Source organism: Alosa alosa, chromosome 7 (assembly GCF_017589495.1).
Source record: "Alosa alosa isolate M-15738 ecotype Scorff River chromosome 7, AALO_Geno_1.1, whole genome shotgun sequence".
Taxonomy (NCBI): domain Eukaryota; kingdom Metazoa; phylum Chordata; class Actinopteri; order Clupeiformes; family Clupeidae; genus Alosa; species Alosa alosa.
The window spans coordinates 35,861,519-35,876,445 of NC_063195.1; the positions used below are offsets into that span (position 1 = coordinate 35,861,519).

Consider the following 14,927-nt stretch of genomic DNA (forward strand, 5'->3'; position numbering starts at 1 on the left):
CTAGATGCAGCTTTCAATGCATACAGGCACACACCCACAAGTGATGAATATTGTTGTGGCCCAAGCAGCTATTGAAATGTGTCAGTTGTAGTAGCACCCCTTATGGACATCATTTCATGAAGTTCAGCATGCATCCCATGACTGACAGGGATTTAGCATGTCAAATGAGCTGTTATGGGCTGGGTTGATACGGCCCCCAGGGACCAAAAGCTTGTATGCCTTATGGGGCTATATCGCCTTATTCTGAGTTTTCTTTTTTGGTAGTTTGCAAACAAAGTGCATTACCACCATCTGCTGGACTGGCAAGTGTACCCTGTAGCCTCGTTCTGGTTTACAATGGCCACCGGACGAATATGGCAAATTGATACTACTGTATATGCATGCCAAGATTCATGTGTTGTCCGGTGTCCCAGGAATCCCCCTCTCTGCCCCACAGTTTTCAGTGTAAGCCACTCTTCTTTTTGACTGTCCTAACTATCAAGTGTCAGTCTGCATGTATCACACCTGAAGCTCTGAAGGGCACTCTTATGCAAGGGGAGAGGGACAGAGTGAGATTGTTTCCCCACATAATAATGTCTCTGCTCTGTCCCTTGTAAAGGAGGCTCTAATGTGACATTTTGTACGTATGGGAAAAGATGGTTTGAAACAGCCAAGAAATCCTACTTTCATGCAGTTTAGCCTGATGGCTTTAATGGTTGCACATACAACAGATAACAAAATGCAGATTGAAAAGCAAAATATGAATACCAAATTGTAGAGCTCATACAAATATTTCCTTTGGAGCTGCAACAGGAATTCCTTTCTAAAAAAGCTCTTCATTGGGTTAAAAAGCAACTTCACTGCATTTCCCCCCGTGTTACTTTGGAGGAAGCGCTCTGCATCTCACTCATCTCTGTAGCCTGGTTCCTGGGGGTACATCTGTGTCTGAGATACGGTGATAGAGCGATAGATAGACATAAAGAGAAAGGGGGAGGGGGACAATAAAGGGGAGTTATTAGAGGAAGACTAAATGTAACACAACCAACTATTTACTTTATTTACCCACATCATCATAGTATTATTATATTATTGTTATAGTGTGTGTATTACAGTTTTTCTCAGTCGCTTTGGTGCTTTTCTCACATCACTATTAACATTTGCACAGCAGTTAGTGCAATTCTCAAAACAATTAGTGCAAACTGCAAAACCTAGTGGATGACCTGCAAAAGCACGTCACTTGCTCAAAATGGATAGTCCATTCCTCAAAAGCAGGTATTCATGTCAATGAAACTGTCAGTGTCATCAAAATGAGAAGTCTTGACACCATCGTTTATGAACAAGATAGTCAAATGGCTTTATCATGTTTTCATTATGACAGTTCTCTCAGTGTTTTCCAATGCAAAAAAAGTTCAGAACTCGGTGACACAATACATACATTTTTACTGTATGCTCTTTGCAATTCTACAGCATTGTGACAGAATTTGATAACTAGTTCAACAATTTTGTATGTAATGACTCAAGCAATGAAATAAAGACTATTAGTTTTATTGGGAACGACTATTCAGCATTCATAAGTATAGTTCATTTTGACTGACATGACATAAGCAAATGATAATGTTAAAAAACAGCAGAGAATTGTATGAAAGCAACTGATACATGTCCAAAAGTATTTGCAATTTGTTCAGAGGAAGGAGAAATTGCTACTATGATGTGCACAAATGACTAAATGTTGTGGAGGTTGAACTAATAGTTATGAGAATTTTCATTCTGATCTGAAAAAAGCACCAAAGTGACTGAGAAAAACTGTATTATAGTGCTGTTATAGTGTATTATTATAGTGTGATTGCACAATTGACCATATGTCTGAAATAGTACTTGGAGTTGCAGACATGACATGTTACAAAATAGATAGATAGATAGATAGATAGATACTGTAGATAGATAGATAGATAGATAGATACTTTATTGATCCCCAAGGGGAAATTCAAATGGATCATATTGTGAGTTCTTATAGATTTAGTGGTGGTACCAGCATTTGAAACCATTCAAACTATTTGCTAACCAATGTAAACGATTCATGAAGAAAAATACACCAGATCCATCTAAAGCAGTGTTTCTCAAAGAGTGGTCCACAAGCTAACCCAAGTGGTCTGTGAGCAGACATGATAAAATATAATATAGATGAGTTTTTTGCAATATGAACCAACTTGTTAATCCAAACAGTTTTGCAACACTGCCTATGTAAGTTACGCCAGTTTAAATCATATGAATCTTCTGAAACAATAAGCAAGGTGAAAATAGGCCTATTGTGTAATACTGTTACAGTTTCTTAGCTAGATGGTTAATGAGGTATTTTATTGGTGGTCCTTGGTCTGAAAAAGTTTGAGAAACAATGACCTAAAGTGATGAATATCTACCCTATGAAATCTTACCTTCCCTCTTCTACGTCCAGTATGTTTTCAGGTAAACGCTCATTCAGAGTCTCAGGCAGTAGGAACACCACACTCCCACAGAGGACAGCAGTGAGAGCAAACACCAGCGCTGGTGCAAACACCCACAAGTCCTCCAGCAGCATCACCAGCGGAGCCAGGGAACCCCCAATGCGACCGATGAATGATGTGTAGCCCAGACCACACTGCCTAATGAAGGAACCTCCATGAGACTGGGGTGACTGACCAAGTGAAGATGGACAGTACTTGATGATGGACATAGCTGTCTAATTGTTCTTATTTTACCTGATAACAGTAGGGTATAATTCAGCAGTATAAAGAAACGCTGTTGTGAAGGCAGCTTCTGAGAATCCTTTACCGGTGACAGCTATGCATGTGCGCACAACTGTATATTCTAAAACATGAAATACAAATAACATCTTCCATGGTATGTAACTAGAAAAAGCACCACACAATGACTTAAAAACTGATTATCTTAAATCATACACAGCTTCCGTAAGAAGACACAGTATGCACATTAAATTATTAAATGCATACCGAGTGCTTTTTTTGCTTCATGATTATAAAGATCTTAAAATGATACCTTTTGGTATGACTGCATTGATGCCTAACAGCCCCCCAACAGTAATTAGGGAGTAAGCCTGGACATTTCTACGACCAATCCGATCCAGGACAAAGTATGTGCCCACTTTGGCTGGGACCTCAATGGCAGCGTACACAAAATGAGTGAGGTACATATTCAGACCAAAGCCTGTGATATTCAGGCTGATGCCATAGTAGGTGAAGGCCACAGCAAACCTGAGAGATTCAATAAAAAGAGTAATGCATGTTTCTGGAGAGGAAACAAAAAACACTAAGATACAAATTGGTGCATCAGGAATTTTGTTGACCACTTGATGGGACTGAGTTTGAAAATGTATACCAGAGCAATCCAGAACAAATGGTTATTTTTCTTATCTTCTGTGTTCTCAAAAGATCCAAGTAAGTATAGTACTTGTTTGCAGCCTCAGTAACCGTGACCTTGCAGAGAGTCTATATAGTGAAGACATTAACACAGCAGCACTTTTTAAAACCTTTTATAAAAAATGATACATGACCATTAGAATGATGTAACAGATTTATGCAGATTCTCCTGACCTGTGAATCTAGTTTGGCTGAATGCTTGCTGTTCATCCTGGCACACTGCTCCAGATATGTCTTGGCTTCCTCTACCTTGCCATTGGCTAGAAGCCATCTGGCAGACTCTGGGATCCACCTGCAAAGCAAAGATCACAGTAAAAAGTTTAGAATGTCAGACATGAAGCCAAGTATTCTTCTGTTTGTCACATCTGACTTTGTCTTAAGGATTGGATATCCCTCTGCGACCCCTGACGGAAGAGAATCTCACCACCATGAGATGATGGCAGCCAGGCAGGGGGAAGTTACCACCAGCACCAGATGCCTCCAGTCTCTTAAGCAGTAAGCCAGGAGGCTAAGAAGCATATTCCCCACACTCCAGCCAAGACTGATGATAGTGCCAGTAAATGTTCGGTGCTCTATATCAATCCACTCAATACCTGTGAGGACCATCACACACTGTAAACACTGTTCTGATAGAATGTAATGTTACATGGAAAGCATAATATACATTGTCCACATCTAATGAGTGCCATATTAGATTGAAAATCACATTTGAAAAACATCTTCAGTTTATCACCAAGCAAGTCTTCAGTGCCTTTTACAGTGTATCCATAATAACCCTGCTATCAATGTATGGTGTTATTTATTCATGATTTATTATTTTTAATATTAAAAATGGATTTCCCTTTGAATGAAATAGAACCCATAGAAAAGAGTATGAAACAATAAATGAATGAATGAGGAAAGTGGTGGATCACTGTGCTCTTATCCCCTACAGTGTCAGAGAAGTGGAGGTATATTACTGAGGGCCATGGTGGTGATTGACATCCCGGTCAGGGAGACTCCACAGAGGGTCCGAATCACAGCAAACATCACGTACGAGCTTGAGAAAGCAGACGCTGTGCCGAACACAGCGCTCGCTAAAAATGACACCAGGATCAGTGGCCTCCGTCCAAACCTACACAAAGATTAATGGCCACAAAATACATATGATCATGTCTCAAAAACATATAAAACATTTCTCTTATCTACAATTCATTTAACTTGAACTGTATGAAAACATACTTATCTGACAAGTAGCCAAATATCACTGCGCCAATGGTAACCCCAATGAAGAAAAAAGTTGCTAAGAGCTGGTTATATTTTTTGTTGTCACAGACCAAATCCCACTGTTGGCAAATTAGTTCAAATAATGATAATGTATAAATATCTGCAACATCCATTTCTTTATTCAGTTGCCAGGACATATAAAACCTCTTCTCAGATGAGCCAATCTCATCTGTAACATATGTTTGACACTTTAAGAGAGTTAATTATCTCAGAATTAAATAAAAAGCCAAGGCGCACTAAAAACTTTGAGTTACATGTAAGTGATTCAGTGAATATGGTCATTCAGAAAAAAATACTTTGATTTATTATTTATTCAGTTGGCAGATGCTTTTATCCAAAGCAACTTGCAAGTGAGGTACAACAATCATGGTCTAGGAGACCCATAACTTACTGTAGCTTGGTTATTGTACATCATCACTCAGAATTAAGTGTCTTTAAGTAGGATTAGTAATTTTAGCCTTTTGAAATAGTTAAATGTGACCACACTGAAAAGTACTTGACACTACCTGAGTAGCGGTGGTGGAGTGAAACTGTGTTCGGTTATAGACCCATCCACTTGGGCAAGTCAGTCTCACTGTCACATTTGACCTGTTGTTGAGTGCCAGGTCAGGATCACCATATACTTGGCAGGAGCTAAACGATCCATGAGGGTCTTGTGGTAGATTCAGGGCCAGGGCATCTTGGTCAGCAAGACCCATCAACCCATCACTGACCTTATCACCAAGGTGTGGCAGGGCACAACGATGAGGTGGCACACCAGAGATAAAACTGTGCAAGAGGAAGTTCAAAGGCAGGATGACACGTGGTAAACATAACAAGTGCAGAACAAGGAACTGGAACTTGGAGAAGCTGCCAACTTCCTCAAGGACCTCCTCAAACCTCATTCTTTAGATGGTGCAGTGACAAGTAGTTGATGTAATTGTCTGTGGTTGTGGCTTCAGAGATGTTGATTTTCCTCTTTCTTCCTTTAAGTCCACAAAAATCATGAAGGGAAAGAGGACAAAATGTTGTCGTATCCTTTTTGTATTCTCGGCACGGAGGCAGAGATCTTCTGTTGCTAGACACAGACACTCTATGGCTCTCTCACCAGCATCTCATTCCATTTACTCATGCTTGTATCACACTGGGTCACAAAGAGAAGAGACTCACAAGTAGCTCTTTGTTTGAAAGATAATCATTTAGTCACAGCTATATTCACCTGACCACAAAATCTTTACAGAGGCATGGATACATTACAGTACTCTCTACAGTTTTAGTGTTGTGCACTTTTGGTTTGATAGAAAAATATATAGAATAATAACTACGATATCTACAGCATACTGTATGAGAGAGAGAGAGAGAGAGAGAGAGAGAGCACAGTACTGACATGCACAGTTTGCTTTTGTATAACGTTTATACAAAACATTGAATAAAGTTTATGCAAAAGCGGAAAAGAAAATATTTATTATAAAGTCCCATGGAGTATTTTGGAACAGCTTTAGTTTGCCCTGACATATTATTCTCTGGTCTAAGGTACTGGATTGTACTGGTAATCATCTTATCAAATCTTAAATTTGTTCCTTACAGTAATTTCTTTTATCACATATTCATCACAGCTATCTGCTTCAGGTAAGTCACTGGTCAACTGCACGTGAACAAGGAAACTAAAAAATCTACCAGGCTGAAACATAGCCATTCCTTAGAATATAAAGGAATATATAATACATATAGTATGGAAATAAAGCAAATAAAATACACATAGAGCTGTTTAAAATGCAGATCTACAGTACATTTAAAATGTGGGATGAATAGGGCAATAGGTCATTTAGATATTCTGAGTGAAGCTGCAAAAAATGGTCATAGAGAGGTAATGGAAAGTTTGACTAGTTTTATAATGATCAGTGTTCAAACAACAAATTATTGTTGTGGTGGGGAGTGTCATTAGACGGTTTCTAAGCATCTTTTGAGATAATTTGTATAGTCATCAAATGAGCAATGGCAGTACATGTCCATGATTTAGAAGTTACGTCATTGGCAAAGTGCAGAGATGCAATCTAATGTTGATCACTAGAGAGAGTTAATAGTCTCCTTATACACTGTCGAAATATGTGACTTATAGTGACAGAATACAGAATACATACAACGTTCCTATTTTCATCCATTCCATTCATCATACAAGGATACAAGGAAGTTCATTGTCACATGCATATAGTTACTGGATGTAAGAAATGCAGTGAAATTATGTCATTAACTATAACTAAATATGTAAAATTATGTCATTAACTTCAGATCAAGACCAACTAATTGCTTTTTAAGGATTTACCAGGTAGATAAGTGATATCTAATCAGCTCTCCGTCTAGGACAAATTGTGGGCTTTTTTCACCTACATGTTCCTGAATACCTCCTTTGAGGACATATCACGACAGTCTATGGCATCAGCACCATGAAACTGGGACCACCTGACCTTCAAAACCTTGACATGCACATATGTTCCACTGCATTATGTGACTGTGGAAGACTGTTATGTCAGACAGGGTACTAACAGATTATAAGTATGTAAACACTCCCTCTAAATACCTTCTCGATTTGAATAATATAGGCTATTATTTGCATAAATTATGCCTAAGTTACTCACAAAAATCAGTACAGTGGATGTTATGGGAATAACTGGTTAAGCATGCTTGCTGCGTTTGAAAAAAAAAAAAAAAAAACCCAACATAGACCAATAGACTAATCTGAGTCCTCAATAACTAAACTGTTCCTTTTTCGAGGGTGTAGATGTATTAATGAAAGGCAGACATACCTTTGTTATTTTCTACAGTATGTTTCTACGACCAAATAATGGAAAAATAATCAAAGATATTCTGAGGAAGATAAAATATCCAGTGTAAAGACAAGAAGGACCCAATCCAACCATGGGAAAGGTAATCTAAAATTTCTGATAAGTCATTATACATCACAAATACAAAAATCTCTTCACAAAATGATTGCAATTGCATGTAAATAGTAGTTATGTGAAATACAACCAATATATAAGTTCATACACACTGAATCAGGAGTACAAGGAGGGCAGAATTGTATTGTTGATTTTCAGAAAGGGCTTATCATGTATGCATCAAACAGCTGTATGTGGAGATTAATTCTGGGCATGTTTTTTTATATTTGTGCTGACTGAAGATGTATTGTGGATCAATCCACTATTAAAAGAGTGATTGTAAAAACTGGAACAGGGTTTGACAGGATTTAACTTTTGGTAAAAAAAGGTTAATATGTTTTAAAGGTGCAAGTTTGGCATCATACAGTTTGCAGGCATCTGACATCAGACCTGAAGAAAACAAAGAAGAAATCCCAAAGAGATCTTCATCTTCATGAATGATAAATCACATCAGCATATAGGGGACAGTTTACAGATAGCACCGTATTGGCATAATATAACATATAACCTCTAGAGTGTAACTTCTAGAGTGCTAATATAATTCTGGAAGCTCTTGTTAAAAAAATAAAACCGCAAATCACTGTTTGGTAACATAGCAACAAATAATGAAAGTCACATACAGCCAACGATGATATTTGACTGATTTGTCCAAAGAGTAATGCCTGTCCCTTTTTTAATTTCAGGCCATTTCTGCTTAATAATGTATTTACCACATGTCCTCAGTCCATCAAATGAGAAGCTTTGTATCATCTATCAGCTGTTGCACTCTTTACTTTTCTGACTCTCACAGCAGCTGGAGCTTTGGGTGGTTTCCTGGAAGGCATAGTCACTGATGGCTGTGCTGTGGCCCCTTCCTTAGACCTAGTTCTCTGCTGGAGGGGCACAGTTGTGCTGGCTGGATTTGGCGCTTTATGTCTCTGCCTCTCTGTGGCCGAGGGATGGAGAGGTGGCCGACATAGCGAGGGATCAGCGGTCCTGTGGGTGGAGCCAGTGCTGTTGGAGTTGCAGTGGGGAAGCGTGTGGAGTTTCCCACCAGGTTTTGATGGGTGTGCTTTTGGGGATCTGGGCTCTTTCTGCTCAGGGACACAGATGGGTGCCATTTTGTTCACTGGAGGGCTGAAATAAGAAACAACTTGGTCATAAAATAGGCCATAATAAAACTTGCATGAATGTGTATTGACCTGGCAATATTTTTGCAGGGTTTTGTACCCAGCAAACGAATAGCCTGGGCTGCTACTGGAAATGGGAGATGTGCTTATAAACCCCTTATATGACCGTGTACCTTCAAAAAGACATTTATGATGTCATAAAAACAGACTAAACAAGCAAAACCTAAAAAACCTACTTAATTTGTTTTTACTAAAGGGTTAGTTGATGCTAATTACAGCATTACTGTCAAGGATCCTTCCGCTAACATGTTAATGCATGATCAAATGTGAACTAGTGAATTCTGCTGGAAATGTTAATGTTTTCAGTGATTAGTTGGAATTGTATTTCTTTGAAATGGACACTATAATAGTTAGTCTCTCTTGGTGATTTGTGTGTTTGTAATGTGAAATGAAACATTCCATACGTTGTGGATTAAATTAATTGAAACATATACAAACCGTTAAATCCTAATGAAATGTTCCAAAACACACTAGCATATATGGAGACCATGAGCTAATGAGTTTGTAATGGCTTCTATTAGTTGTTGTTTTTTAAATGAAGTAATGTTCTTAGCTCTAAAAGTCAAAAGCTAGTTAACCCACTGGATGTTACTTGTTGGTGCTCTCCTGGAGAAGCTGGAGTTTGCTGAAGTCACAGGCACAGGACCAGCTGGCACCTTCGGGAGCACAGGAGTTTTGACAGTAGCTATTGGCTGAGGAATCCTACTCCGCATTGGCCTCTCTCCCTTCTCCTCTATGGTGTGTGGACATTCCTCTGAGCCCATGGTGGACAGGGTCAGAGACCCTGATGAGGATTTAGTTCTGGAGGCCTTCCTCTTCAGCACAGTTAGGTGAGCCAGATCTGTTTGGTTCCCCTTATTGAGCAGCAATTCTCTGCAAGAGGCTGAGCCATCAAGATTGTTCCGTGAGATCAAGATGGGTATCTGACTTGTGCTCTTAGCATGGCATTTTGATACTACCTTGTGCACTATCTGTTCCTGAAGTGCATCTTCTTTGGGATTATTCAAATTCACCATCTCAGAAGACCCTAGTTCTTCCAGATTAACTGAGATTAGAAGTGGAGGCTTATCAGGCAGAAGAACAGTCTCAATTAAAGACCCACTGACTGCTGGGAGAGGCTTCTCTGTAGCCTTTTCCCGTTCAGCAGAAGGGTCATTCTCATGATCCCTCCCAATTTCGCTCTGCTCCTGGTTGACATCTTTTTTCTGGGGAGGACTAGAGGACATGACATTCATGTGGGTTGTTTCTGCAATATGGACAAAAGTTTGCTCCACTTTGGAGAAAGTGGGTGATGGAATTGAAGCATGAACAATGGATGTTAGAGTATGTGGACTAGTGGATGTGGTGACCAAAAGCTTGGAAGTGTGTAGGGTGGTAGTGCAGGGTGAAGCTCCAATCTCTAAAACACCTTGATGTCCACCCTCTGCTGCTGTCTGGGCATGCTTGGTCAGAGGAATACTTCCAAACATTCCGTGATCTGCCTCTATAGCCATCTCCCTATTGTTGTGGGACTTCCTTATGTCTCCAGGAGAGACCAGGACCAGAGTTTTAGAGATGTCTTCTGCATCTGGATCTGGATCAGGGTCTGGGTCAGGGTCAACATCTACCTCAGCCACAGATGAGGACTCCCCGAGGCGCTCCTCGTGGTCATCAGCCATGAGGGTGGAGGGAGCGCCATCTTGACTCCGCTCAGTGCTCCGGTCACTAGCTTTGCTGCTGGACTCACTCTTGGTGACGTCATCGTCTTGGGGCCCACTGTGCTGGGTGTCCGGAGGAGTGGCAGCATACGTGCGGCGCTGGTGCAGAGAGCCGGTCAGCATGACCGTAAGGAAGTCGGCCCTCTTGGCCTGCAGTTGTGGCAAAATGTAGAGGAGCTCTTTCTCAGAAGATTGAGCCTTAGTGCGGTACTCAGTTGGAGACAGCAGAGGGGTGTCATTTGACTCCATCGCTTTAGGTGACAAAACCTACAGGGAAACAAAAATCATCTTACATATGCTTAATATTTATCACAAGGTCCCAACTACACCATTATAGCAAGATGTCTTGATACTTGAGACTGACAAACAAGACAAGAGTTAAAAGAGGTGACAAAAAGGTAACAGTACATCAAGACTGTTTGATTGACTGACTGATTCTTTGTGTATTAGGAAATAAAAGCTAAAATCTATCCATTTTATATAAGCAATGTCATAAAAGAACACCATGAAAATGATTTATTCCCCATACCAAATTATTTTATTGTAGTTTGGTTGTATACAAGCTTTTCAAGATTGTCTACAATACATACATGAATACAAAAAGGCACAAAAATGCTTTGTGGTTTTCCCTTTTTTGAAAGCACGCAATCCAAGTGGTTCCCCATTTGATTAACCACACTATCCATATGGACTCCACCAACATAATAACATGCTTCATTGATAAATAACTATATTTTATTTTTCATATCTATCTATTTACACCATATTTATCAAAATCTTTAAAATACATGCGTTACCTGTAAATATTACAAGCATCCTGTACAGTGATATGTGATACAAAAGAAATTTGCTTTAATGCTTACAGTATATTTTGATCATACATTGAAAACTCAAAGATCATGGAGCTAGTCATTCATCTGCCAAAAGGTGGACGTTTCAACAGAAGTTAAATTTAAAAGCCAGCAGTATTTTGTAGGATAGTCAATAATAATAATAATAATAATAATAATAATAATAATAATAATGACAATAAAAACATTGGTTTATGATGCCTGTGCTGACGTATGACTGTTGTGGTTCTGCTTATTCATTTTTGTAATAGATACAAAAATGACTGAAAAGCAGATGGATAAAACATCACTCTTCTGTGCCTGAACTACAGCATTAGATAGTTATCTTTGGTCGGTGACCCAATTCACAATTAAAGAATTACCTTCATCATTCACAGTGGGAAATATGAATATGCCAAATGAAAATTCACCACATATAAATCTCACTTGCAATTTTATCAGTCAATCTTTGTTTAAGATTCTGTAAATGAAACCATACAAATGTGGGACAGTATATCACTTTCCTTCCTTCTTCGTCTATTCTACTTTCATTTCCTCCTCTCATGTCAATAAGAATTTGTAATACTATGCATTTCTCTTTCTCTTTTCAAATATTAAAAGAAACAGGATAACAGAGGTTCAGCAATAACAGACAACTACAGTTTTAAGAAATAAGTCAAACGAAAAGAAAAACAGAAGACACATTGGATACACATCTGTTCCATTTGAATTTCATAGCTTGGAATGAAATGAATAGTGCAGCAAAAAGTAATGGTTTGAAACAGAAACATTTTTGCAAAAGGCATCCAAAATTTCGGAACATCCCTCAAAACATATCACATTCATACATAAGCTGTCTTGAGATCTTACCATGTTTCTGATGAATATAACATGCAAATAATATCATGTAAGACAACTTTATTTTTTTTTCTTTCCATTATTGGCTTTTGTTGAAATGGGAAAACAGCATATTTACAAGAGTAACACTACCTCCATGAGGAAAAAACAAGTATACCTTTATCCTGCCTTTATCCTGTGACCAGTTATTGAGTCTTACACAGATGTGCAAAAGAAGTGCAAAGATTTAGCAGCTTGACCTTGCGCATTACAAAGTACAATCACTTAGTAAGAACCAAGGCAATGACTTACAGTAATCAAAACAGTAGCAGATTTCACTACAGTGGCATGGTATGAGAAACAGTTATTATTGGAAACACTCATTTATCCTATTGGACACACTCAAGAGCCTGTATACAATCAAAACAAAAGGCTATGTAACTAAATAAAAGAAAGCATCAGTATAGTCTGTGTGAAATGCAAGCAGACCTGCATGTAGTGACTGTATTTTTGTTTTTATTTGTCTTTTATTTGTCTAAATGATTACATTACATTACCTTATGTTACCTACTCAGCAATCTTATGTGTGGAATCCCTATAGAGCAAAAAAGGACACTTTGGTACCAGTGAAACCTTCCTCTTGACATTTCATACATTATTTTCATGCAGAAATCTATTGTGTTTTAACTTTTAGATATATTGTAAACAAATCAATATTTGCTTTTAGTAAATCATGAGAATCCCATTTTTTTGTGATAAATATATGTGCAAACAGGAAGCTAATGTGAAAGGCAAAATGTTCAAAATGAAATTAGTGTTGCATGCTTTTTTTCCACAGTAGCCCTTGACACATGGTTCTAATGCAAGTCTTCAGCTTAACTTGACTCACATTGTACATCCGCTGTGTCAGAAATCAGTAGCATGAAGCACAACTAACACCCTATCAACACATCGACCACAAACCTCATGACACTAACATATTCTCAAGCACCACGCCGCTGCAACCCCGTGCCACTGGAACACCTTTGCAATGTAAGCTTAATCACAACTCACACATTTATTCTTATAATTATGTCCCGACATGTTATACTGTAATATGTAGTGTTTTTGTTTGTATATTACAAAAAAAACAAAAACATTCTTGACTCCATCTAGAGCTGAAAAAGCACTCGGTGTACAGTACAGCCGCTCCTCTGGCTCCTCTCATTATTGCCTTACTGTCTGTTGCATCACTGTCACTGTAGGCCATGGCTAACTCCTCTCCTCACTCCTTTGGGTAAAGTGCAACAGTGAGGTAAAGTACTCAAAACAACAACTGACGACACCACATGGAGCCCAAATCTTCTGATTCATTGGCTAAACACACTGTCAATCATCCACTGCTACAGGGCATGTTGTCTGCTCATGGTCACACACACACAAACAACAGCTCAACATGTTTTTAGTTTGACACTATATTCTATAGCCCTAGTCTAGGTCAAATACTTTCTACTTGGACAGCATATTAAAAAAACAACAACAATGGGAACACAAAACTTTATCACCTGCAACCAGGAGTAACAGGACAAAGAAAAAGCCAACACTCACACACACAAGAGATATGACCACCCATCCATAACAAAACCCATCAGCTCTCCTGGAAAAACTGGTATACATTACCTCATTCTGAAGAGTTACAAATCAGACCCCTTCTTGAAGAGCTGAGCAATTGAACCTCTACAGTACATTCCACACTAGCAATTTGTACTAGATAGAACTCCAGTCCTCTAGGTCATTCATTAACTTTTACACGTGGTATAGACACATTTTTTAAATCAATTGCGAAGTCAGTATCTGGAAGACATGTATAAAATGCAGCACAAGTAACAAGCTCCAACATAAATCTGTTGCCTGCCTTCATGCTCCATACATTGATATGCTTTTCCAATGGTTGGCTCAGGTAACAGGAGCTTGGGTAAAGTTTTTCCACTTTAAATCTGCAGTAATATATTCATTATTTTTTAACAACATTATTATTTGCAAAGAATGCTCCATGGTTTACTCAACCCTCTTACACAAGAAGTAACTTGGAAGGCTACCTACAAGATTCTATCATTCAAACAATTAGTTTATTTTAGTTTGTCTCAGAGGCAACAAATTCTCCACGGAGCCCTAAGCCAAACTGTGACTTCTACCTGACTCACCGGTTCACACTAAACTGAAATAAATATCTGGTGAATAAGAAACCAGTGTGCAGCTATAGTCAATGAAGGAGAAGGTGCACTGTACACATGACTTGATACAAATGATGTGTTATTTTTAGCAATAGCTAATGGGCATTTAGTTTATATTTTTCATTTAAGGTACTTATGAATACCAATAAATCAAGTGGTATTTGTCTGGTACCGATACCTGTCTGTTCTTGACATGATTCTTGAAATAATGATTAAAAAATGACTGAGGTACACAAGTTCCACCAGTTTGAAAGGGCCAAGATTCTTTGACGTAAATATTGGAAATATTTGTGTACAAGTGTGCATGAGTGAACTCCTTGCATAAGCATCCAGCCAACAAAGCAATAACTTCTGGCCTCAATATTCCCCTTCTCTAGCTTGAACTGTCTCTAATGAGCCTTGCAAAAGAGAAATACACAATTTATTGCATTAGAACACCATTTTTTGTGTTTTGGTGGGATTAACATTTCAGTCCGTTTAGCTGTATGTATTTTTTTTTACGTATATATTTGGGTCTTCGTCTGTGTGCGCTATGAAAGTGTGTGTGTGTGTGTGTGTGTGTGTGTGTGTGTATGTGTATTGTTTGTGTGTGTGTGTTGGGGGGTGGG

At 38.6% G+C, this 14,927-nt stretch overlaps 2 protein-coding genes across 5 annotated transcripts in view; both read right to left on the reverse strand.

Moving 5' to 3' along the window:
* Positions 1 to 703: 703 nt before the first annotated feature.
* On the reverse strand, positions 704 to 5,690 carry slc22a7a (solute carrier family 22 member 7a). Its single transcript, XM_048247827.1, has 10 exons — positions 5,165 to 5,690; positions 4,614 to 4,717; positions 4,352 to 4,506; positions 3,817 to 3,985; positions 3,567 to 3,684; positions 3,352 to 3,461; positions 3,013 to 3,227; positions 2,715 to 2,823; positions 2,412 to 2,618; positions 704 to 924 (listed from the first exon to the last, which is right to left on the reverse strand). The coding sequence occupies exons 1-10, from the start codon at positions 5,540 to 5,542 to the stop codon at positions 837 to 839; spliced, it is 1,653 nt and encodes a 550-aa protein (XP_048103784.1). The 5' UTR covers positions 5,543 to 5,690; the 3' UTR covers positions 704 to 836.
* Positions 5,691 to 5,816: 126 nt separating this feature from the next.
* The window catches only part of ttbk1a (tau tubulin kinase 1a), a 35,707-nt gene continuing 26,596 nt past the window's right edge, over positions 5,817 to 14,927 (reverse strand). For all 4 annotated transcript variants that reach the window (XM_048247824.1, XM_048247823.1, XM_048247825.1 and 1 more), the window contains 2 exons: positions 9,325 to 10,706; positions 5,817 to 8,689 (listed from right to left, as the gene is read on the reverse strand). In XM_048247824.1, coding sequence (XP_048103781.1) covers positions 8,320 to 8,689; positions 9,325 to 10,706 — 1,752 coding nt within the window. In that variant the 3' untranslated portion in view covers positions 5,817 to 8,319. The remainder of the gene's footprint in view (positions 8,690 to 9,324; positions 10,707 to 14,927) is intronic.

Coding starts and splice junctions, on each gene's coding strand:
- slc22a7a (XM_048247827.1), bottom strand. CDS start 5,542: ATGAGGTTTGAGGAGGTCCTTGAGGAAGTTGGCAGCTTCTCCAAGTTC. Junction 2,619..2,714: donor TTATACCCTACTGTTATCAG/GTAAAATAAGAA, acceptor TTCCTTCATTAG/GCAGTGTGGTCTGGGCTACA. Junction 925..2,411: donor CTGGACGTAGAAGAGGGAAG/GTAAGATTTCAT, acceptor ACCGTATCTCAG/ACACAGATGTACCCCCAGGA.